Raw genomic sequence first — 25,749 nt, 5'->3', positions numbered from 1 at the left:
CGCACCTCTCCGCGCAGAATTCGCAGGGGTGCGTTTGTTTACATTGACAGCAACACGCCAAAGCTCCCGAAAACATGAGCATTGGCGATAAAAGCGACTTTAAGAGCACATATTCCACTTAAGACGGCGGAAAAAGTGATTTATTTGATATTTAGTCGAGTGTGAATATTTTAAAGTGAGTAAAAGTTGTAAAAGTTGAGACGCGCTAACTCGCTAGCTAAGCTAGGCTAGCTTTCGTTTACTAGCTCGCGTATTGGAAATGTTGTAATTAAAATGGCGTTGTAAGTTGTGTTCAAACATGAATATATGTGTTAAATATGTTGTGTGACAAGCGGCGCTCACTCTCGGGGCAGCGGCAGCGGCGGCGCCCCTCTCCGCTGGAACACGCCGTCCACGAAGACGCCGTTCTTGCCCAGGCACCGCAGCGAGAAGCCGCCCGCCTCGTCGTGGCTGACCTGCAGGTGCCGCCGGGAGATGAAGCTCGAGTGGCCCATGTTGATGTCCACCGGCCCGTGGGACGAGTTCCGCCCGACGGTCACCGTCCGCTGCCGCATGACAAACTCAAAGTCCCGGCCCTCCAGCCTGGCCAGGGCCTGCGGGAGCGGCGACGCCAGCCGGACGCCGGGGCGCATCCCGCCGGCGTCGCGCTCCTCCGGGAAGGCGAGCGAGGGCTGCGGGGCGAAGAAGCCGTGCGAGCTGCTCGCCGCCACCCGCACCGGGCTGCACGGCGCCGACTGCAGGGCGAGCAGGGCCCGCACTCCCGTGTCGTCCCGGTAGTCTGCCATGTTGCTTCGCGAGAGGGTCAAACACTTTGCGCACACACACACACAAGAGTTGCAACGTGAGTTTTCCGGGCAGGAGGACTTGTTAGCTGGATCTGACGGAACAACATGGAGGCCGGCACCACGCAAAAACAGGGACGGAGCTCCCGGAAGAGGAACCGGACTGGTGCTGCGTTCAAGTGCAGCTCGGAAACTACAGCGACCCCTATTTTTTGTTTTGTTTTGACACATTATACACTCAATCTAGTGCAGGGGTCACCAACGCGGTGCCCGCGGGCACCAGGTAGCCCGTAAGGACCAGATGAGTAGCCCGCTGGCCTGTTCTAAAAATAGCTCAAATAGCAGCACTTACCAGTGAGCTGCCTCTATTTTTTTAAATTGTATTTATTTACCAGCAAGCTGGTCTCGCTTTGCCCGACATTTTTAATTCTAAGAGAGACAAAACTCAAATAGAATTTGAAAATCCAAGAAAATATTTAAAGACTTGGTCTTCACTTGTTTAAATAAATACATGAATTTTGTTTTACTTTGCTTCTTATAACTTTCAGAAAGACAATTTTAGAGAAAAAATACAACCTTAAAAATGATTTTAGGATTTTTAAACACATATACCTTTTTACCTTTTAAATTCCTTCCTCTTCTTTCCTGACAATTTAAATCAATGTTCAAGTATTTTTTTTATTATTATTATAAAGAATAATAAATACATTTTAATTTAATTCTTCATTTTAGCTTCTGTTTTTTCGACGAAGAATATTTGTGAAATATTTCTTCAAACTTATGATTAAAATTCAAATAAATTATTCTGGCAAATCTAGAAAATCTGTAGAATCAAATTTAAATCTCATTTCAAAGTCTTTTGAATTTCTTTTAAAATTTTTGTTCTGGAAAATCTAGAAGAAATAATGATTAGTCTTTGTTAGAAATATAGCTTCGTCCAATTTGTTATATATTTTAACAAAGTTTAACCTATTTAAAACATGTCATCAAAATTCTAAAATTAATCTTAATCAGGAAAAATTACTAATGATGTTCCATAAATTATTTTTTTTATTTTTTCAAAAAGATTCGAATTAGCTAGTTTTACTCTTCTTTTTTTCGGTTGAATTTTGAATTTTAAAGAGTCGAAATTGAAAATAAACTATGTTTCAAAATTTAATTTTCTTTTTTTTTCTTGTTTTCTCCTCTGTTAAACCGTTCAATTAAGTGTAAATATCATTAATTATTAATAATAACATAGAGTTAAAGGTAAATTGAGCAAATTGGCTATTTCTGGCAATTTATTTAAGTGTGTATCAAACTGGTAGCCCTTCACATTAATCAGTACCCAAGAAGTAGCTCTTGCTTTCAAAAAGGTTGGTGACCCCTGATCTAGTGAGATCATATAATATATGTTGTTCTTTACTACATTAAATAAATAAAATAAAAATAACAAATTTCAATATTCTAGTGACAATATTCTACACCACACCTGGGCAAATTAAGGCCCGGGGGCCACATGCGGCCCGTTGAGCTTTTCAATCTGGCCCGCCGGACATTCCCAAATAATTTTTTTATATCTTTAAGATGGAAAGTGTAGCTACCATTATGATGTACACTCATGTTTTCTAATGACCGTAAGTCTTGAACTATACGAAGTATTTCTATGGTTGGAATCTGTGCTTTTGCATGATATTTTAGTGCAGTGGTTCTTAACCTTGTTGGAGGTACCGAACCCCACCAGTTTCAAATGCGCATTCACCGAACCCTTCTTTAGTGAAAAATAAAATGTTGGGTTTTTTACAAATTCAAGACAAAGTTATATGTTTTTGGTAACACTTTAGTATGGGGAACATATTCTAAGTAACAAAGACTTAATTTAGAGTTTTTTGGACACTAGAGGGACATATTCTAAGTAACAAAGACTTAATTTAGAGTTATTTGGACACTAGGGGAACATATTCTAAATAACAAAGACTTAATTTAGAGTTATTTGGTTAGGGTTAGAGGGTTAGGGTCAGGGTTAGAGGGTTAGGGTTATAATAAGGCCATGCCGAATAAGGCATTAATAAGTACTTAATAATGACTAGTTAAGAGCCAATATGTTACTAATTTGCATGTTAATAAGCAACTAATTAATGGTGAATATGTTCCCCATACTAAAGTGTTACCATGTTTTATTACTGGTGCACAAAATGAACCGTGCATGAACATCACCTTGTTCGAACAACAAAACTAACACAGTGCATAAACTCACAACAAATTACACACCTGCAAATCAGTCAGCTGTTGCCGTATCCGTAATACGCCGATAGGGAGAAGTTTTTATTTACACGATGAGTCGGGTGTGTCTTGACTTCGCCGAACCCCTGAGCCCGACTCACCGAACCCCTAGGGTTCGATCAAACCCAGGTTAAGAACCACTGTTTTAGTGACTAGTGTTGTCCTGATACCAATATTATTTTGATACTTTTCGGTACTTTTCTAAATAAAGGGGACCAGAAAAAATGGCATTATTGGCTTTATTTTAACAAAAAATCTTAGGGTGCGGCGGACCGGTACTTTTCAGAGGCGGTATGGTACCGAATACCGTACAACCCTACTAGTTACTATGGTAATCTACGTCACAGCAGGTCAGACGAGGCACCAAGCAGTGTGGCTGTGGCTTGATTGTAAAATATGTCGATTGAGAGTGGGTGTGACGTTCATATGTTCTCAATATTCAGGGTTTTATCGTTCATAGAACAATTTAAAATTCCGTTCCGTTTTTAAGGCGGTCTGTCATAACATTTTTAGCATTCAATCAGACTTTATTGTGAGGTTTTGTATTAGTTTTCCTAAGAAATAGATATACCGGCTTACAGACACATCTTTATTCTCTAAATTTGGCTCCCAAGTCAAAATAATTGCCCAGGCCTGTTGTACACTAATACTGTATACCTCGGGTGTCCAAAGTGCGCATTTTAAAAATACTATTATAAAAAATAAAAAAAATACATAAAAAAGTGGAATAAAAGAGCAAACAGGTTGTTGTTTTTATTCAGTGACACTTCTCTGTGTGTTTGTGATTTTTATTTTTGTTGTTACTTTTTTTTTTCTTTCTTTTAGTCAGTTATTGTAAAACTTTATCTTCTTGTGGTGAAGAGGAAGCAGTACGTTGCTACCCACTGTGACTGGAATGTAGGACAGGGGGTATTGTTATTTTACTTGTATTATTTTTCTGTAATTTTTTAATTTTTTTGTATTTTTTTGGGGCGGGGGGGGGGGGGACAAAAATGATTTCCCTATCAAATGAATAAATACATATTATAAAAGAGCAAACCGGTGAAATGTACGGAGAAAACGTGGAAATGTTGACACTAATAACACAAAGCTGCCATGCTAAGAAGAGAAAGCGTAAACGTTGGCCGTCGTCCAATCACAGCCCTCAGTACATGTGGTGTGTGTGCTTGGCTCCTCCCCTTTCTTTCTTATTATCTGTCATCTGTTTATAAACATGGAAAGAACAAGACGGCTCCAAAACACGGACAATGGATCTCACTCGCTCTCTCTCTCTCTCTCTCTCTCTCTCTCTCTCTCACACACACACACACACGTTGATGTGCAGTGACAGGTAACCTCCACAAGAGGGTGCTGTTGAAGCAGACGCCAGTGACATTTCATTAGGAACACTAATTAGGAGATAATAATAATAACAGTGTTTTATCATATAAACTAATGTTCATTTTCAAGGTTGACTTTTTTTAAAATAATATCTTGAATTTAAATGTACGCATCTTTCACCATTTTTTGTCCCAATTTTTTAATTTTTTTTATATATATTTTTTTTTACATTCCTTTTTTTGTTTTTCGCATATTGTTTTGTGCAGGTGTAGCTAATTGCTAATTGCCAGCAGCAACTTTTGATTTGTATTTTTTCATTCCCGAAGGCAGAGGTCTTCAATAGGGGGTTAGCAGGGGTACACTTGGTTGATGAGACTTTTTCTATTTTGGTATGTATTTTTTATATCCCCCCTGCAATTTTTCCACAAAAGTATTACTTTTTAAATTGTGTTCATTTTATATTATAATAAAAATACATGATGTATTTGACATTCCAACTTTATTCCTATAAAATGAAATTTTTAACATTAATATTTTTAAATTTCATCAATAAAAAAAAAAAAAAAAGACAACTTCATTGTAATATAACCACTATTTCCTGCAGTTATAGTCCAACTTTATTTCTAAAAAATGACTACTTTTTTGTAACTTGTTTTGAAAAATGTATTTTTGTTTATGTTTAAACACTTTTTTTCATGTTTATTTTTTTACATTTGTATTTTATTTATTTCCCTCCCACAAATTTAAAGGAATTTTATTTTGAAAATATGCTGCAGGCCACACCTTGGGCACTCCTGAAGTAGGGGGTCTCCTCTCCATCTCCCTGGTGGTCCTTAACCTGGAAAACGTTGAAGACATCCAAGGAAATCATGTTAAGTGGACATTTTCGGTCAATTAAACTTTTTCATTTTTTATATTCCAACTTCATTCCTCTAAAATGTCCACTTTTTTGACTTGTTTTACATTTTTCAAATGTATTTATATTATTTAAATAAAAATAATAAAAAACATTTTATAGTAAAATAACCACTATTTTTTATAGTTATATTTCAACTTAATTCCTAAAATGACTATATTTTTGTAAATTGTTTTAGAAAAAAATTGTTAATTATTTATTGTATTATTTTGTAAAATTTTAAATAAAAAGTTTTTTTTTTGTACATTTTTATTTCATTAAATCTTCCCCCCACACATTTAAATGAACTTTATTTTGAAAATATACTGCGGGCCACACCTTGGGCACTCCTGAAGTAGGAGTTCTCCTCTCCATCTCCCTGGTGGTCCTTAACCTGGAAAACCTGGAAAACGTTGAAAACCCCCAAGGAAATCATGTTCAGTGACATATTCGGTCAATTAAACTTTTTATATTCCTCCTGCAAAATTTCCACAAATGTGTTACTTTTTTAATTATTCCATTTTATATTATAGATCAAATATAATATATATTTATATTCCAACTTTATTCCTACAAAATGACCACTTTTTGACTTGTTTTACATTTTTGAAATTCATTTGTATATATATATATATATATATATACACATTTTTAAATTAAAATAAAAAAACATTTTATCGTAATATAACCGCTATTTTTTATAGTTATATATTATGTTCGTAAAAATAATTACTTCTTTGTAACTTGTTTTAGAGAATTTAAAAATATATATATATTTATTGTATTATTATTTTTCTAAATTTTCAATAAAAACTTTTAATGTTTTTTTTTGCACATTTGTATTTCATTACTTTTTTTCCCCACGCATTTAAATTAGTTTTATTTTGAAAATATGCTGCGGGCCAACAAAACTAGAGCAGCGTGCCACACTTGGGGCACTCCTGAAGTAGGGGGTCCCCTTCCCATCTTTCTGGTGGTCCTTGGCCCTTAAAACGTTGACGACCCCTAAGAATGAATGTGAAATGAAATAATCTGTTCCAGGGTCAAGCTGTGGCCGTCATAAAAGCTTTATTAAGCGAACAATGATTGACATCGCATTTGAGCCTTCCTAGTGTAAAAGCTGCTGATCATGTATGGTGAAAGTAAAGGAAAGAAAGAGAAGAACACTGCCATCTAGTGGCTGGAATTATAAAGTAAACCCCACATTGTATTTTATAGTTGTTGCTGTGACGATATTGTGTTTTCCCACATTGTTTGAACGCAACATGAAGAAAAAAAGCCAAATAGTTGCACTATACCTTTAAGGAGGTTATCTATGTATTGCTCTGTATTCATTATAAAAGTGCGCAGTGACTTCCGGCTCCTATAGCTTGTTCCTTGGCTTGCGTGTTACGAGCGCGGCTCCAGCTTCAGCATGAGCGGCAGCTTTGGCGCCAAAAGGCCCGAGAGGTCCATCTCTATGGGGATCTGGAAGGAGACGTGCAGTAATGTGACGAGTCAGCAACAACAACAACAAAACACTTTGTAAAAAGCAATATTATTATTGTTAGCGTTATTGTTGTTTATACCTGACCCAGCAGAGGGCGCTGTGGTAAACAAAAGCTGACTGAAGCATTTTAACTGCAAAATGAATTATTTTTTATCATTTATTTCTTTTAAAATTATGATCCCATTCTCCTAAAATACAGATTTGATTGTCATAATATTATATAATATTACATTAATTACTTTAGTATATTAATTAATTTAAGTTTTAATTGTCATGAAAACGTACATTTGGACTTTACTTTATTATGGTAATATAACTACATTACTATTATTAATATAAGTATTTTCTTTTCTTGTGTTTGAATGTATTTCTATGAAACGAGCACTTTATGGAAACATTGCAACCATTTTATGATAGTTATAATCCGACTTTATCCCGATAGTAATCCATCCATCCATTTTCTATCGCTTATTCCCTTCGAGGTTGCGGCCCGATAGTAATATTAGAAATATTTTTTTCACAGTTATTTAAATGCTTTATCTTTTAAAAATAGCAATTACAATAATATTCACACTTCATTCATATAAAATTACCACGTGACCACATTTAAGTAAAAAAAAAAAAAATATATTTATTCAATCTATTTTTATTATTTATGATTAATAAAATAAAACAACACACATATATATATACATACATATACATACATACATATATATATATATATATATATATATATATATATATATATATATATATATATATATATATATATATATATACACATATATATATATGTGTATATATATATATACGTATATATATATATATATATATATATGTATATATATATATATATATATATATATATATACATACATACATACATACATATATATATATACATACATACATACATATATATATATATATATATATATATATATATATATATATATATATATATATATACATACATATATATATATATATATATATATATATATCAACATTTTTTTAAATAAAATGACCACTTTTTATTCATTTGATTTTTTTTTCTAAATAAAATGACGACTTTATCGTAACAACTATTTTCCTGTTGGAATACAACTATAGGAAAATAGTTGCTGCGATAGATAGATAGATAGATAGATAGATAGATAGATAGATAGATAGATAGATAGATAGATAGATAGATAGATAGATAGATAGATAGATGGATAGATATATTTCATTTAATTATTTTTATTATTTTAAATGAATAAAATAAAAATAACGACTTTAACGTAATATTGTTTTCCTTTAGTTATACTCCAATGTAATTTCTATAAAGTGACCACATTATTTAAACTTTTTTGAAAAATCGTACAATTATTTTTCAGTTGATCTATTTTATTATTTTTATCCTTTCAATTGCATACAATAAAAAGTCCACGCTATTGTAATATAACAACTATTTTTTTTGTTAGAGTACAACTTAACTCTTATAAAAATGACTTAACTTGTTCAAAAAAATGGATATATTTATTTCATTGGATAATTTTTATTTTTTAAATAAATAAAATATAATGACGACTTTATTGTAATATAACAACTATTTTCCTTTAGTTGTATTCCAACTTTATTCCTATGAAATGACCACTTTTTAAAAACTTGTTTAAAAAAAAAATATATATATATTTAATTGGATCATTTTTATTATTTTAAATTAATAAAATAAAATGACGACTTTATTGTAATACTATTTTTCACTTTATTCCTATAAATGACCACTTTATTTAAACTTTTTTGAAAAATCTTCCAATTATTTTTTAACTTATCGATTTTATTATTTTCATCTTTTCAAATAACAAATAAAAACTTTATTGTAATATAACAGCTATTTGTTAGTTACAATACAACGTTATTCCCATACAATTTACTTTTATTAAATTGTTTAAAAATATATACATTTATTTAATTGTATTATTTTAATTTTTTTTTAAATAAATACAATTACGACTATCGTAGTATTATTTTCTTATAGTTATATTGCAACTTTATTTCTATGAAATGACCACTTTTGTTTAAAAAAAATAAAAAATAATTATTTCATTGAATGATTTTTATTATTTTAAATGAATAAAATAAGGACTTTATCGTAATACTATTTTCCTTTAGTTATATTCCAACTTAAATTCGATAAAATGACCAATTTATTTAAACCTTTTTGAAAAATCCTACAATTATTTTAGCATTTTAATTAAAATTTAATTAATTTACATATTTTGTTATTTTCTTTTTTTTTATAAATAAAATAAAAAGCCCACTTTATTGTAATACAACAACTATTTTTCATAGTGATATTCCAACGTAATTCCTATGAAATGACCACTTTATTTAAACTTTTTTTTAAAATCTTAAATTTTTTTTAAATGTATCTATTTTATTATTTTCAAAAACATAAAATAAAATGTCCACTTTATAGTAATATAAAAACTACAATTAAATCCTATAAAATGACATTAACTTGTTCAAAAAATATGGATTTATTTCATTAGATTATTTTTTATTTTTTTAAATAGATAAAATGACAACTTTATCAAAATATAACAACTATTTTCCTATAGTTATATTTCAACTTTATTCCTATGAAATGACCACTTTTTTAAAAACTTGTTTAAAAAAAATATACAGTATATATATTTAATTAGATTATTTTTATTAATTTAAATGAATAAAATATAGACGACTTTATCGTAATACTATTTTTCTATAGTTATATTCCAAGTTCATTCTTATAAAATGACCACTTTATTTATACTTTTTGAAAAATCGTACAATTATTTTTTAATTGGTCTATTTTCATCTTTTCAAAAAAATAAAATAAAAAGTCCACTTTATTGTAATATAACAACTATTTTTATAGTTGTATTCCAACTTTATGCCTATAAAATGACATATTAAATTGTTCAAAAAAATATGATTTCATTTGATTATTTTCTTCTTTTTTTTAAATAAATAAAACAAAATGACGACTTTATCGTAATATTATTTTCTTTAGGTATAATCCAACTTTATTCCTATGAAATGACCACTTTTTTCAACTTGTCTTTAAAAACAATAATTAATTAATTCATTATATTATATTTATTATTTTAAATGAATAAAATAAAATGACGATTTTATATTACCACTTGATTTCGATAAAATTACCACTTTATTTAAACTTTTTTAAAAATCCTACAATTATTTTTGAATGTATCTATTTTAATATATTTTTTTATTTTTTTTTATTTAAATAATTCTAATAAACAGTCCACTTTATTGTAATACAACAACTATTTCTCATAGCTATAATCCTATAAAATGACCACTTTATTTAAACATTTTGAAAAATCTTACAATTGTTAAGATTCATTTTACAATCATTTATTAATTCATCTATTCTATTATTTTTCATTATTCCTATACAATGCCATTTTATTAAATTGTTCAAAAAAACAATTTTTTCATTGGATTATTTTCATTATTCCTATACAATGACATTTTATTAAATCGTTCAAAAAAATAATTGTTTCATTGGATTATTTGTATTATTTTAAATGAATAAAATAAAATGACTATCATAATACTATTTTTCTATAGTTATATTCCAACTTGATTTTGATAAAATGAACAATTTATTCAAACTTTTTGGAAAATATTATAATAACTAAAATATTTTTGAATTTCTGTTTTATTTAAATTTTTTAAATAAATAAAATAAAAAGTCCACTTTATTGTAATTTAACAACTATATCTCATAGTTGTAATTCCTAAAAAATGACCACTTTATTTAAACTTTTTAGAAAATCTTACAATTATTTTTTAATTTGTCTATTTTATTTTCATTTTTCAAATAAAAACAATAAAAAGTCCCCTTTATTGTAATATAACAACTATGTTTTATAGTTATATTCCAACTTAATTCCTATGAAATAACCACTTAATATTTTTACAAGTTACTCATACATGACGTCTTCATTACAATATATTTTTCAACTTGATTTGCATAATTCAAAAACTTTTTCCTTGTATAATTTCAAGGTCATTTAGAACAAACGCCTTATTTTCTAGTGAAATCCCTACTTTCTCCCAACATTGTTAGTACAAGTCTTCTAAAGGTGGTCTCCAGAGGTGTGGACTCGAGTCACATGACTTGGACTCGAGTCAGACTCGAGTCATGAATTTGATGACTTTAGACTCGACTTGACAAAATGTAAAGAGACTTGCAACTCGACTTAGACTTTAACATCAATGACTTGTGACTTCACTTGGACTTGAGCCTTTTGACTTGACATGACTTGCTACTTTCCCCAAAACCCAAAGCTTAAAAAGTTATTTGGGAGCGCTCCGTATCTTTCATTTTATACGTCTGTGTCTATAAGCGTGTGTGCTGCTTGTCAGCGTGTGTGCTCTCAGTACAACAGCCAATCAAATTAAATCTACGTTGTTTTCATCACACAGCTCTCATCCAATCCAATTGCAGGACAACCACCGAACATGAGTTGTCAAACAATGCGGCAGTGAGAAACAATTATGCCAAAGTTGGTTTCGTTCGGGTATAAAAACTACGACTTGGTCAACAAAAAACGAATTGCGTATGCAAATCACGCAGTTCGAATATTACAGACGGAGACGCAACAACTTCCAACTTCCTTCGACATTTGAAGTTGCACAAAGAAGGGTAAGTTTTGAATGTAAGCTAACGTTTATTGGCTAAGTAACGTGACTTTTATTTGCTGTGTAGTTAAATCAGTGAGGCTGTAAACTCACTGCTAACGTTATAACCATAGACATCTTATAAGGGTACGCAACATTGAGCGCTACTGCCTACTGGCGCAGACGAGACGCGGAGCCGCCATCTTGGAGTGGTGATCCGCTCCACTCAGTGCAATTGATTTGGCAGGAGCAATGAACTGTCAGCGCATTTAATTCATTTTACCTCACTGAATACCACTCATTTTCACGCGTTTTTTTGTCATACGTGTAGCTATGATAACGGACACATGTTTTGGCGAGTTTTATTATTCATAGTTTGCTTAACAGTAATATAATATTCTTATACGCTATAAGTGACCAGACGTCCGAGATCAAAACTGGGAATATAATCACAGAGAAGGGGGAAAAAACGGTAAGCTATTTTTAAATTGAAGAAACAATATGATTAGGTTATATATGCATGTGTATATCCTACATAAACAATGTATGAATACATTAGATATCTATATATCTTATAGACTGTATCTCTGTTGCTGCAGCAGCAGAGAGTTTATTCTGTCTTGACACTTTGTATTGATATTTTGTATTACATTCTTCCCTTAAATGATCATGTTTACAGTGATTGTTATGTATGTATTTTTTTATGTATGTCGCTTTGGATAAAAGCGTCTGCCAAATACTTAAACATATATAAACACCTGAAAGTCTTTATACCAGCTAAAACCACCAATTTGTTTCACTACATTCAGAATAAAACCAAATGCTGTTTTACCCAACAATGTTAGTATTTGAATATTGTTACTTGAAGACTTATTCCTGGTTACAATTATACTGTTAAGAAAGTATTGTCTTATATTTTGCCTAAAATGAGAATGCATCATAATCAGTGGTGGCTGGTGAATTTTGTTTTAGGTGGGGCTGAAAGTTTGTAAACCGAACCCCTGTAGGGGCGTCATCCTCCCCCAGAAGATTTATTTGTGATTTTCACATACAAATATTGAAGATCTTTGCTCCTTCTCAACTCTGTGGTAATATTATTTTCATAAAATACAACCAATAGTATGTTAATGTTTGTTTTTGCAAATGTGTTTATTCTGTAAAGGAATGAGTTAAATGTTTAAAATTGTTTAAACTATTAAAATGACTGGTTAATAGTGCTATTATGAATTGCAATGTCAGCACTATTTTTTTCCCTGCAATTTCAAATGCACTTGTTTTAATAAATAAATACAGCGTTTTAAAAGCATACACAATCCGTGTAAAAATATTAGTCTGTGGTTAAAAGGACTTGAAAGGACTCGAAACTCAAAATGCAGGACTTGGGACTCGACTTGAGACTTTCCAGTCTTGACTTTGGACTTGACTCGGGACTTGCCTGTCTTGACTCGGGACTTGACTCGAGACTTGAGGGCAAAGACTTGAGACTTACTTGTGACTTGCAAAGCAATGACTTGGTCCCACCTCTGGTGGTCTCCTCACCTGCGTCTCCTCGCACACGCAGAAGTTGTACCTCTGCAGGATCTCCACCAGGGCCAGCTTCATGGTCAGCAGAGCAAAGCGCATCCCGATGCAGTTGCGAGGGCCCAAGCCGAAAGGCATGTAGGTGTACGGGTCGATGGACGCCTTGTTTTCCCGACTGAACCTGAGTTGGATCGATTAGAAGAAGAGAAGAAGAAAAAATTGCCCCCCCCTCCTAAAAAAAAGTACCTCTCCGGTTTGAACTCCTCCGGTTGGGGCCAGTACTCTGGGTCTCGATGCAGGCACCAGATGGGCACCATGACGACCATGCCTTTGTCGATGACCTGGCCGTTTATCTCCATGGTTGCCTTGGCGACGCGGTCCAGGCGCGGCACGATGGGGTACAGGCGAAGGGACTCGTTAATGACGCTGTCCAGGTAGTCCATCTGCATCAGCTCCTGGTACTGGACCGGACCCTGCACACGCACACAAACATACTTTTTACTAGCTTTAAGGATGGGTACTGTTCAAATTAGAACCAATACGGTACCGATTCCCAGTACCTGGGAATCGATACCAGTGCTCAACAGTACCAATTTTCAATACTTTGTGTGTGTTACTAAATATGAACTGTTTTTGATGATAAAATCTATTTTTTTATGGCAAGAAGTAAAAACCAAAGCCATTCTCGAAATGTATCATTTTGGATAATATTTATTAGGGGTGTCAAAAAAAAAAGATTTTCGAGCATATGGCGATTCTGACTTGTAACGATTCTTAATTGATTTTTTTTAAAAAAATCTAAAATCGATAAACCGAATCTCACAATGTATTATTTTGGATAATATTTATTAGGGGTGTCAAAAATAAATACATTTTCTAACGAATCGTGATTCCGACTTGTCAGAATTAATTGATTAAAAAAAAAAAAAAAAAAAGATTTTTAAATTTTTTATTTTAAATGAATAAAATAAAATGACGACTTTATCGTGATACTAGTTTTCTATAGTTATATTCCAAGTTCATTCCTATAAAATGACCACTTTATTTAAACTTTTTTGAAAAATCGTACAATTATTTTTTAATTGATCTATTTTCATCTTTTCAAATAAATAAAATAAAAAGTCCACTTAATTGTAATATAACAACTATTTTTTATAGGTATATTCCAACTTCATTCCTATAAAATGACATTGTATTAAATTGTTCCAAAAAAATATGAATATATTTCATTTGATTATTTTCTTTTTAAATAAATAAAACAAAATGACGACTTTATCGTAATATTTTCTTATAGTTAGATTCCAACTTTATTCCTATGAAATTAACACTTTTTTCAATTTGTCTTTAAAAACAATAATTTTTTATTTCATTGGATTATATTTATTATTTTAAATGAATAAAATAAAATGACGACGTTATATTACCACTTGATTCCGATAAAATTACCACTTTATTTAAACTTTTTTGAAAAATCCTACAATTATTTTTGAATGTATCTATTTTAATTTTTTTTTTTTTTTTTTTTTTATAATTCAAATAAACAGTTTACTTTATTGTAATATAACAACTATTTCTCATAGTTATATTCCAACGTAATTCCTATAAAATGACCACTTTATTGAAACTTTTTTGAAAAATCTTACAATTGTAAGATTAATTTTACAATCATTTATTAATTCATCTATTCTATTATTTTCATTATTCATATAAAATGAATTAAATCTGTCATGCCCAGACAATTATGCAAATCGGATTTACTAAAGAGAAGTGTTGGATAGTCAGAATCGTGATTCGTTCAAAAGTCTATTTTTTTTACACCCCTAATAATTATCCCAAATTATACATTGCGAGATTCGGTTTATCGATTTTTGATTTTTTTGACTCAATTAAGAATCGTTACAAGTAAGAATCACGATTCGTTCGAAAAATCTGATTTTTTTTTTACACACCTAATAAATATTATCTAAAATAATACATTGCGAAAATGGGTTTATCGATTTTTATTTTTATTTAAATCGATTAAGAATCGTTACAAGAATTGCGATTCATTCGAAAAAAAAATTTTTTGACACCCCCAATAAATATTATCCCAAATAATACATTGTGAGAGTCAGTTTATTTATTTATTTATTTTTTTAATCAATTAAGATTTGTTACAAGTCAGAATCGTGATTTGTTCGAAAATTGATTTTTTTTTGACACCCCTAATAAATTGTATCTAAAATGATACATTATGAGAATCGGTTTACCGATTTTTGATTTTTTGAATCAATTAAGAATCGTTACAAGTAAGAATCGCAACTTGTTCGAAAATCAATTTTTTTCAAACACCCCTAATAATTATAATCCACAATAATACATGGCGAGAATCGGTTTATCGATTTTAGATTTCTGAATCAATTAATCGTTACAAGCCAGAATCGCGATTTGTTCGAAAATTGCTTTTTTTTGACACCCCTAATAATTATTATCCCAAACGATACATTGCGAGAATCGGTTTATCGATTTTTTATTTTTTTGACTCAATTAAGAATCGTTACAAGTAAGAATCACGATTAGTTCGAAAATCAATTTTTTTGACACCCCTAATAATTATAATTATCCGAAATAATACATTGCGAGATTCGGTTTACCGATTTTTTTTTATTTTTTTTATCAATTAAGAATCGTTCCAAGTAAGAATCGCGATTCGTTTAAAAATCGATTTTTTTTAAACATCCCTAATAATTATTATCCAAAATAATACATTGCGAGATTCGGTTTATCGATTTTGGATTTTTTTAAAAATCAATTAAGAATCGTTACAAGTCAGAATCGCGATTCGTTTGAAAAACTATTTTTTGACACCCCAAATAAATATCCAAAATGATACATTGCGAGATTCGGTTTATTGATTTTTTAATTTTTTTTAATCAATTAAGAATTGTTACAAGTCAGAATCATGGTTTGTTCAAAAGTCCGTTTTTTTGACACCCCAAGTAAATATCTAAAATAATACATTGCGAGATTCGGTTTACCGATTTTTATTTTTTTCAATCAATTAAGAATAATTCCAAGTAAGTATCGCGATTCGTTCAAAAATATTTATTTTTTGACACCCCTAATAATTATTATCGGAGAATCGGTTTATCGATTTTAGATTTTTGAATCAATTAAAATCGTTACAAGTCAGAATCGCGATTCGTTCGAAAATTGCTTTTTTTTGACACCCCTAATAATTATTATCCCAAACGATACATTGCGAGAATCGGTTTATCGATTTTTTATTTTTTTGACTCAATTAAGAATCGTTACAAGTAAGAATCACGATTAGTTCGAAAATCAATTTTTTTGACACCCCTAATAATTATAATTATCCGAAATAATACATTGCGAGATTCGGTTTACCGATTTTTTTTTTTTATCAATTAAGAATCGTTCCAAGTAAGAATCGCGATTCGTTTAAAAATCGATTTTTTTTAAACATCCCTAATAATTATTATCCAAAATAATACATTGCGAGATTCGGTTTATCGATGTTGGATTTTTTTAAAAATCAATTAAGAATCGTTACAAGTCAGAATCGCGATTCGTTTAAAAAACTATTTTTCGACACCCCAAATAAATATCCAAAATGATACATTGCGAGATTCGGTTTATTGATTTTTTAATTTTTTTTAATCAATTAAGAATTGTTACAAGTCAGAATCATGGTTTGTTCAAAAGTCCATTTTTTTGACACCCCAAGTAAATATCTAAAATAATACATTGCGAGATTCGGTTTACCGATTTTTATTTTTTTTAATCAATTAAGAATAATTCCAAGTAAGAATCGCGATTCGTTCAAAAATATTTATTTTTTGACACCCCTAATAATTATTATCGGAGAATCGGTTTATCGATTTTAGATTTCTGAATCAATTAAAATCGTTACAAGTCAGAATCGCGATTCGTTCGAAAATAGCTTTTTTTTGACACCCCTAATAATTATTATCCCAAATAATACATTGCGAGGTTCGGTTTATTTTTATTTTTTTTATCAATTACAAATCGCGATTTGTTCAAAAATTTAATTTTTTGACACTCTTAATAAATAATATCCAAAACTGTGAGAATCGGTTTATCGATTTTTTTTTATTTTTTAAATCAATTAAGAATCGTGACAATTCAGAATCGAGATTCGTTGGCAAAGCAATGTTTTTGACACCCCTAATAATGATTATCCCACATTGTGACAATGGGTTTAAGCGGAGATTCGTGTTGAATGATTCCGAAAGGGAGAACGGAATCAAACGTGGAGCTTCTCCAAGATCCCTGCTCAGGGCTCCATGTTGGCGAGGGCGGGTGCACCTGCTTGGGGAAGGTGGCGTCCACCTCCTCCTGCAGACGCTTCATGACGTGCGGGTTGGTGGCCAAGTTGTGCGCCAGGAAGCCCAGAGTGCTGCTGCTGGTCTCGTAGCCGGCGAAGATGAAGATCAAGGCCTGGGAGAGGATCTCGTGGTCGGTCAGACCTGCTCCGACACCACAGTCAGACCACAGTCAGACCACAGTCAGACCACGCCCTCGCACGCCGCCGCACCTTTATCTTTGTCGCCACCCGCGCTCCTCTGGGAGTCCATCATCAGCTGCAGGAAGTCCACGCGACTCTGAGGAAGACCAAAGCACTCGTTGGAAACGAAACAAACGATTGAAAATGCGCTGGTTGGTCAACGCCGGGCTCACGCTTTGCTTGCTGTTCTCGCGGGAAACTTTGATCTTCTGCAGCGCCGCGTAGAAGAAGTCTGTGACGGACGTCGGGAAGAAGGACAACTCCAACTTATCGAAGATGGGACCAAGGAAGGGGAAGAAAGCTGCAAAGACCAACATAAACACTTCAGATTAGGGACGCTCCAATCAGGGTTTTATTCAGTCCATACCCATCATCCATTTGTGATATCCGCCGATACTGACACCGATCACATTTTACGATAAACTAAAAAAAACGCTCCAACCTAAGTAAAGTAAGGCTCCACTTTTCCAAAAATGCGCTAGCTTGATGCTAACACACATTGGATATGCTATCGACAAGCATTAGCAATTTTACATGGCGATTTCAACACCTCCAAATTTGTTAATGAAAGCTACAACTAAGATGCATGTTACAAGTGGCGAAGTTGGTAGAGTGGCTGTGCCAGCAATCGGAGTGTTGCTGGTTACTGGGGTTCAATTCCCACCTTCTACCTTCCTAGTCACGTCCGTTGTGTCCTTGGGTAAGACACTTCACCCTTTGCCTCTGATGGCTGCTGGTTAGCGCCTTGCATGGCAGCTCCCGCCATCAGTGTGTGAATGTGTGTGTGAATGGGTAAATGTGGAAATACTGTCAAAGCGCTTTGAGTACCTTGAAGGTAGAAAAGCGCTATACAAGTATAACTCATTTATCATTATATTATTTATTTACAGTGTTAACACTTTTTAGGGCGCAACAAAAACAACAAAAAATATCCAACGGTGCCATTTTACAATAAAAAACTAAAAAAAAAACGCTCCAACCTAAGTAAAGTAAGGCTCCACTTTTCCAAAAATGCGCTAGCTTGATGCTAACACACATTGGATATGCTATCGACAAGCATTAGCAATTTTACATGGCGATTTCAACACCTCCAAATTTGTTAATGAAAGCTACAACTAAGATGCACGTTACAAGTACAATACTTACAGTGTTAACACTTTTTAGGGCGCAACAAAAACAACAAAAACTATCCAACGGTGCCATTTTACAATAAAAAACTTTTAAAAAATCGCTCCAACCTAAGTAAAGTAAGGCTCCACTTTTCCAAAAATGTGCTAGCTTGATGCTAACACACATTGGATATGCTATCGACAAGCATTAGCAATTTTACATGGCGATTTCAACACCTCCAAATTTGTTAATGAAAGCTACAACTAAGATGCACGTTACAAGTACAGTACTTACAGTGTTAACACTTTTTAGGGCACAACAACAACAACAAAAATTATCCAACAGTGCCATTTTACGATAAAAAACTAAAAAAAACGCTCCAACCTAAGTAAAGTAAGGCTCCACTTTTCCAAAAATGCGCTAGCTTGATGCTAACACACATTGGATATGCTATCGACAAGCATTAGCAATTTTACATGGCGATTTCAACACCTCCAAATGTGTTAATGAAAGCTACAACTAAGATGCACGTTACAAGTACAATACTTACAGTGTTAACACTTTTTAGGGCGCAACAAAAACAACAAAAACTATCCAACGGGGCCATTTTACAATAAAAAACTAAAAAAAAAACGCTCCAACCTAAGTAAAGTAAGGCTCCACTTTTCCAAAAATGTGCTAGCTTGATGCTAACACACATTGGATATGCTATCGACAAGCATTAGCAATTTTACATGGCGATTTCAACACCTCCAAATGTGTTAATGAAAGCTACAACTAAGATGCACGTTACAAGTACAATACTTACAGTGTTAACACTTTTTAGGGCACAACAACAACAACAAAAATTATCCAACAGTGCCATTTTACGATAAAAAACTAAAAAAAACGCTCCAACCTAAGTAAAGTAAGGCTCCACTTTTCCAAAAATGCGCTAGCTTGATGCTAACACACATTGGATATGCTATCGACAAGCATTAGCAATTTTACATGGCGATTTCAACACCTCCGAATTTGTTAATGAAAGCTACAACTAAGATGCACGTTACAAGTACAATACTTACAGTGTTAACACTTTTTAGGGCGCAACAAAAACAACAAAAACTATCCAACGGTGCCATTTTACAATAAAAAACTAAAAAAAAAATGCTCCAACCTAAGTAAAGTAAGGCTCCACTTTTCCAAAAATGTGCTAGCTTGATGCTAACACACATTGGATATGCTATCGACAAGCATTAGCAATTTTACATGGCGATTTCAACACCTCCAAATTTGTTAATGAAAGCTACAACTAAGATGCATGTTACAAGTACAATACTTACAGTGTTAACACTTTTTAGGGCACAACAACAACAACAAAAACTATCCAACGGTGCCATTTTACAATAAAAAACTTTTAAAAAAATCGCTCCAACCTAAGTAAAGTAAGGCTCCACTTTTCCAAAAATGTGCTAGCTTGATGCTAACACACATTGGATATGCTATCGACAAGCATTAGCAATTTTACATGGCGATTTCAACACCTCCAAATTTGTTAATGAAAGCTACAACTAAGATGCACGTTACAAGTACAGTACTTACAGTGTTAACACTTTTTAGGGCACAACAACAACAACAAAAATTATCCAACAGTGCCATTTTACGATAAAAAACTAAAAAAAACGCTCCAACCTAAGTAAAGTAAGGCTCCACTTTTCCAAAAATGCGCTAGCTTGATGCTAACACACATTGGATATGCTATCGACAAGCATTAGCAATTTTACATGGCGATTTCAACACCTCCAAATTTGTTAATGAAAGCTACAACTAAGATGCACGTTACAAGTACAGTACTTACAGTGTTAACACTTTTTAGGGCACAACAACAACAACAAAAATTATCCAACAGTGCCATTTTACGGTAAAAAACTAAAAAAAACGCTCCAACCTAAGTAAAGTAAGGCTCCACTTTTCCAAAAATGCGCTAGCTTGATGCTAACACACATTGGATATGCTATCGACAAGCATTAGCAATTTTACATGGCGATTTCAACACCTCCAAATTTGTTAATGAAAGCTACAACTAAGATGCACGTTACAAGTACAATACTTACAGTGTTAACACTTTTTAGGGCGCAACAAAAACAACAAAAACTATCCAACGGTGCCATTTTACAATAAAAAACTTTTAAAAAAATCGCTCCAACCTAAGTAAAGTAAGGCTCCACTTTTCCAAAATGTGCTAGCTTGATGCTAACACACATTGGATATGCTATCGACAAGCATTAGCAATTTTACATGGCGATTTCAACACCTCCAAATTTGTTAATGAAAGCTACAACTAAGATGCACGTTACAAGTACAGTACTTACAGTGTTAACACTTTTTAGGGCACAACAAAAACAACAAAAACTATCCAACTGTGCCATTTTACGATAAAAAACTAAAAAAAACGCTCCAACCTAAGTAAAGTAAGGCTCCACTTTTCCAAAAATGCGCTAGCTTGATGCTAACACACATTGGATATGCTATCGACAAGCATTAGCAATTTTACATGGCGATTTCAACACCTCCAAATTTGTTAATGAAAGCTACAACTAAGATGCACGTTACAAGTACAATACTTACAGCGTTAACACTTTTTAGGGCGCAACAAAAACAACAAAAACTATCCAACGGTGCCATTTTACAATAAAAAACTAAAAAAAAAAAAACGCTCCAACCTAAGTAAAGTAAGGCTCCACTTTTCCAAAAATGTGCTAGCTTGATGCTAACACACATTGGATATGTTATCGACAAGCATTAGCAATTTTACATGGCGATTTCAACACCTCCAAATGTGTTAATGAAAGCTACAACTAAGATGCACGTTACAAGTACAGTACTTACAGTGTTAACACTTTTTAGGGCACAACAACAACAACAACAACAAAAATTATCCAACAGTGCCATTTTACGATAAAAAACTAAAAAAAAAACGCTCCAACCTAAGTAAAGTAAGGCTCCACTTTTCCAAAAATGCGCTAGCTTGATGCTAACACACATTGGATATGCTATCGACAAGCATTAGCAATTTTACATGGCGATTTCAACACCTCCAAATGTGTTAATGAAAGCTACAACTAAGATGCACGTTACAAGTACAATACTTACAGTGTTAACACTTTTTAGGGCGCAACAAAAACAACAAAAACCATCCAACGGTGCCATTTTACAATAAAAAACTAAAAAAAAACCGCTCCAACCTAAGTAAAGTAAGGCTCCACTTTTCCAAAAATGTGCTAGTTTGATGCTAACACACATTGGATATGCTATCGACAAGCATTAGCAATTTTACATGGCGATTTCAACACCTCCAAATTTGTTAATGAAAGCTACAACTAAGATGCACGTTACAAGTACAGTACTTACAGTGTTAACACTTTTTAGGGCACAACAACAACAACAATAATTATCCAACAGTGCCATTTTACGATAAAAAACTAAAAAAAACGCTCCAACCTAAGTAAAGTAAGGCTCCACTTTTCCAAAAATGCGCTAGCTTGATGCTAACACACATTGGATATGCTATCGACAAGCATTAGCAATTTTACATGGCGATTTCAACACCTCCAAATGTGTTAATGAAAGCTACAACTAAGATGCACGTTACAAGTACAATACTTACAGTGTTAACACTTTTTAGGGCGCAACAAGAACAACAAAAACTATGCACTACTGCCATCTAAAGTCTTGGACTTGCAACTGTAATAGCAACTTAATGACTTATTAGAAAGTGATAACATGACGATGATAACAGAAATGATGCAGGAGTAGCAATCAAGTGCAATATTGAGACACACGGCAGGAAGTGGGGATCCTTTCAAAGTAAGATACCCAAAAGACAAAAAAATGAAATGGATGTCATTTGAAGTTGTCAAGAACGCTCCTCAAAGATCTTCTATATGACAGGAGTGTGCGGTTGTTTTTACTGACCCAGCAAAGATCCTCTACGTTACAATGAGGACAAAGATCCTCTATTGTTACCTAAGGCCAGGAAGAGAGGATTGAATATGTCGAACTTGACCATCTTCTTGATGTTGGTGACAAAGGGGTCTGAGGGGTTGCTGAGCGAGTCGATGTCCACGCTGAAGGAGGTGCTGGTCACCACGTCCATGCTGTAGGGCCCGAAGAACCTGACACACATAAGCAGACATTTGTGCCACAAATAATTGTTTTTATCTGAATGAGACACCAGGAGAGGAACTCACTCCTTCAGGTCCAAGGCCTCGTTCATGTCCGCCTTCTTCTTCATGCTGCTGACCAGGTTGGCCGAGTGGCGTTGGATGATGGGAAACATCTGCAGCGACACACACACACACACACCAAGAAACACAATTTTTACACATTTACATACACACACACATCAAGAAACACTTTTTTTAAACATTTACATACACACACACAACACATTGTTTACATATTCATATACACACACACACACACACACACACACACACACACACACACACACAAACTTTTTTTTTTTACAAATACACGCACACACAAAACACACACCAGGAAACACGTTTTTTACACATTTACACACGCGCGCACGCACACACACACATCAAGAAACACTTTTTTACATATTTACACACGCACACACAAAATCAAGAAACACATTTTTTACACACACACACACACACACAATCAAGAAACACATTTTTTACACACACACACACAATCAAGAAACACATTTTTTACACACACACACAATCAAGAAACACATTTTTTACACACACACACAATCAAGAAACACGTTTTTTACACACACAATCAAGAAACACATTTTTCACACACACACACACACACACACACACACACACACACACACACACACACACACACACACACACACACACACAATCAAGAAACACATTTTTTACACACATACAATCAAGAAACACATTTTTAACACACACACACACATCAAGAAACACTTTTTTACATATTTACACACGCACTCACAAAATCAAGAAACACATTTTTTACACACACACACACAATCAAGAAACACATTTTTTACACACACACACACAATCAAGAAACACATTTTTCACACACACACACACACACACACACAATAAAGAAACACATTTTTTACAAACACACACACACACACACACACACACAATCAAGAAACACATTTTTCACACACACACACAATCAAGAAACACATTTTTCACACACACACACACACAATCAAGAAACACATTTTTCACACACACACACACACGTTTTTTTTTTACATGTACACGCACACACACACAAAACACACACCAGGAAACACATTTTTTACACATTTACACACGCGCACACACACACCAAGAAACACTTTTTTAATATATTTACACACACACACACACACACACACACACACACACACACACACACACACAATCAAGAAACACATTTTTTACACACACACAAAATCAAGAAACACTTTTTTTACACACACACACAATCAAGAAACACATTTTTCACACACACACACACAATCAAGAAACACATTTTTTACACACACACACAATCAAGAAACACATTTTTCACACACACACACAATCAGTTTTTTACACACACACACAATCAAGAAACATATTTTTTACACACACACACAATCAAGAAACACATTTTTCACACACAGACACAATCAAGAGAAACACATTTTTCACACACACACAAACACACACGCAATCGAGAAACACATTTTTCACACACACACACACATTTTTTTTACATATACACACACACACACACAAAATACACACACCAAGAAACACATTTTTTACCACACACACACACACTAAGAAACACTTTTTTTTACAAATTTACACACACACACACACACACACTCACACACACTCACACACACACACACACTTTTTTTACATATACACACACACAATCAAGAAACACATTTTTTACATAGTTACACACACACACACACACTTTTTACATATTTACATAAACACACACACATCAAGAAACACATTTTTTACATACACATACACACACACACACCTCTTTGAGTCGCCCCGAGGTGAAGGAAGGCGAAAGGATGGCGCGGATCCTCTTCCAGGTGTGGTCCTCAGCGATGGACACAGCATCATACAGGGGCCCCACCAGGCCCACGTTCTAGGACAGTTCAAATGGGAAGTGAACTCGGTCCTGAAGTGGACCACATCAACAAAAGTGGCTCTTTTTGTGTTCCATTTCAGATCTAAGACAATGGCAGTGCGGGGTTAGGTGAACCTGGACCACTTTGTGTTCACATTGTGTGATCACTTGAAAGACAATCCAGATGTCCTTCCAAAAAGGTGTTTACATAGGGTCTCTAAAACAAAAATGGATTCAAAGTGGTTCAAAAAGTGAACCAGTAAAAAAGGGACTCAGGCAAGAGTGAAGGAGTGTGTGTGTGTGTGTGTGTGTGTGTGTGTGTGTGTGTGTGTGCTTACTCTGCGGTTGGTGAAGAGAGAATAACACTCCTTTATCATAACCGTCTTTATCATGTCTCGATCAGTTATGTTGAGAATAGCTTGTCGGCCATCATAGATGCTGAGCGTGCAGACAAAAGGTGCAATTGTTTACAAACTAACTAAAGGGAACAGAGAAGTGCCCTTCAAGAACGAAGCGACGTGTTGAACACAAACAAACGATGGACAGAGAAGAGCACTTCAAGAATGAAGCGACGTGTAGAACACAAAGAAACGATGGACAGAGAAGAGCACTTCAAGAACGTAGCGACGAGTTTGATCGATTGATTGAGACTTTTATTACTAGATTGCACAGTACAGTACATATTCCGTACAATTGACCACTAAATGGTAACACCCGAATAAGTTTTTCAGTCGGGGTCCACGTTAATCAATTCATGGTAAAACCATGAACACAAATAAACAAAAGGTGGAGAGAGAAGAGCCTTTTGAGAACGAAGCGACGTGTTGAACGCAAACAAACGATGGAGAGAGAAGAGCCCTTCGAGAACGAAGCGACGTGTTGAACGCAAAAAAACAAAAGGCAGATAGAGAAGAGCCCTTCAAGAACAAAGCGACGTGTTCAACACAAACAAACAAAAGGCGCCCGAAGAAGATCACTTCAAAAACGAAGGGACGTGTTGAACACAAACAAACAAAGATGG

At 33.5% G+C, this 25,749-nt stretch overlaps 2 protein-coding genes across 3 annotated transcripts in view; both read right to left on the bottom strand.

The window, feature by feature from the left end:
* Window positions 1-960, bottom strand: part of foxk1 (forkhead box K1) — a 33,506-nt gene extending 32,546 nt beyond the window's left edge. The window contains exon 1 of the mRNA XM_062026516.1: window positions 343-960. Coding sequence (XP_061882500.1) covers window positions 343-785 — 443 coding nt within the window. The 5' untranslated portion in view covers window positions 786-960. The remainder of the gene's footprint in view (window positions 1-342) is intronic.
* A 5,342-nt stretch (window positions 961-6,302) lies between these two features.
* LOC133633801 (cytochrome P450 3A40) overlaps window positions 6,303-25,749 on the bottom strand; it is a 33,904-nt gene continuing 14,457 nt past the window's right edge. The window contains exons 4-13 of one of the 2 annotated variants that reach the window (XM_062026510.1): window positions 25,067-25,166; window positions 24,633-24,746; window positions 22,820-22,908; window positions 22,596-22,744; window positions 17,654-17,781; window positions 17,511-17,577; window positions 17,282-17,442; window positions 13,199-13,425; window positions 12,971-13,133; window positions 6,303-6,726 (exon numbers count right to left, since the gene is read on the bottom strand). In XM_062026510.1, coding sequence (XP_061882494.1) covers window positions 6,649-6,726; window positions 12,971-13,133; window positions 13,199-13,425; window positions 17,282-17,442; window positions 17,511-17,577; window positions 17,654-17,781; window positions 22,596-22,744; window positions 22,820-22,908; window positions 24,633-24,746; window positions 25,067-25,166 — 1,276 coding nt within the window. In that variant the 3' untranslated portion in view covers window positions 6,303-6,648. The remainder of the gene's footprint in view (window positions 6,727-12,970; window positions 13,134-13,198; window positions 13,426-17,281; window positions 17,443-17,510; window positions 17,578-17,653; window positions 17,782-22,595; window positions 22,745-22,819; window positions 22,909-24,632; window positions 24,747-25,066; window positions 25,167-25,749) is intronic. The other variant, XM_062026511.1, reaches the window with a different exon arrangement.

Source organism: Entelurus aequoreus, linkage group LG18, assembly GCF_033978785.1.
Source record: "Entelurus aequoreus isolate RoL-2023_Sb linkage group LG18, RoL_Eaeq_v1.1, whole genome shotgun sequence".
Taxonomy (NCBI): domain Eukaryota; kingdom Metazoa; phylum Chordata; class Actinopteri; order Syngnathiformes; family Syngnathidae; genus Entelurus; species Entelurus aequoreus.
The sequence above is the reverse complement of the archived record's forward strand: the minus strand, read 5'-3'. Positions and strand labels throughout refer to the sequence as shown.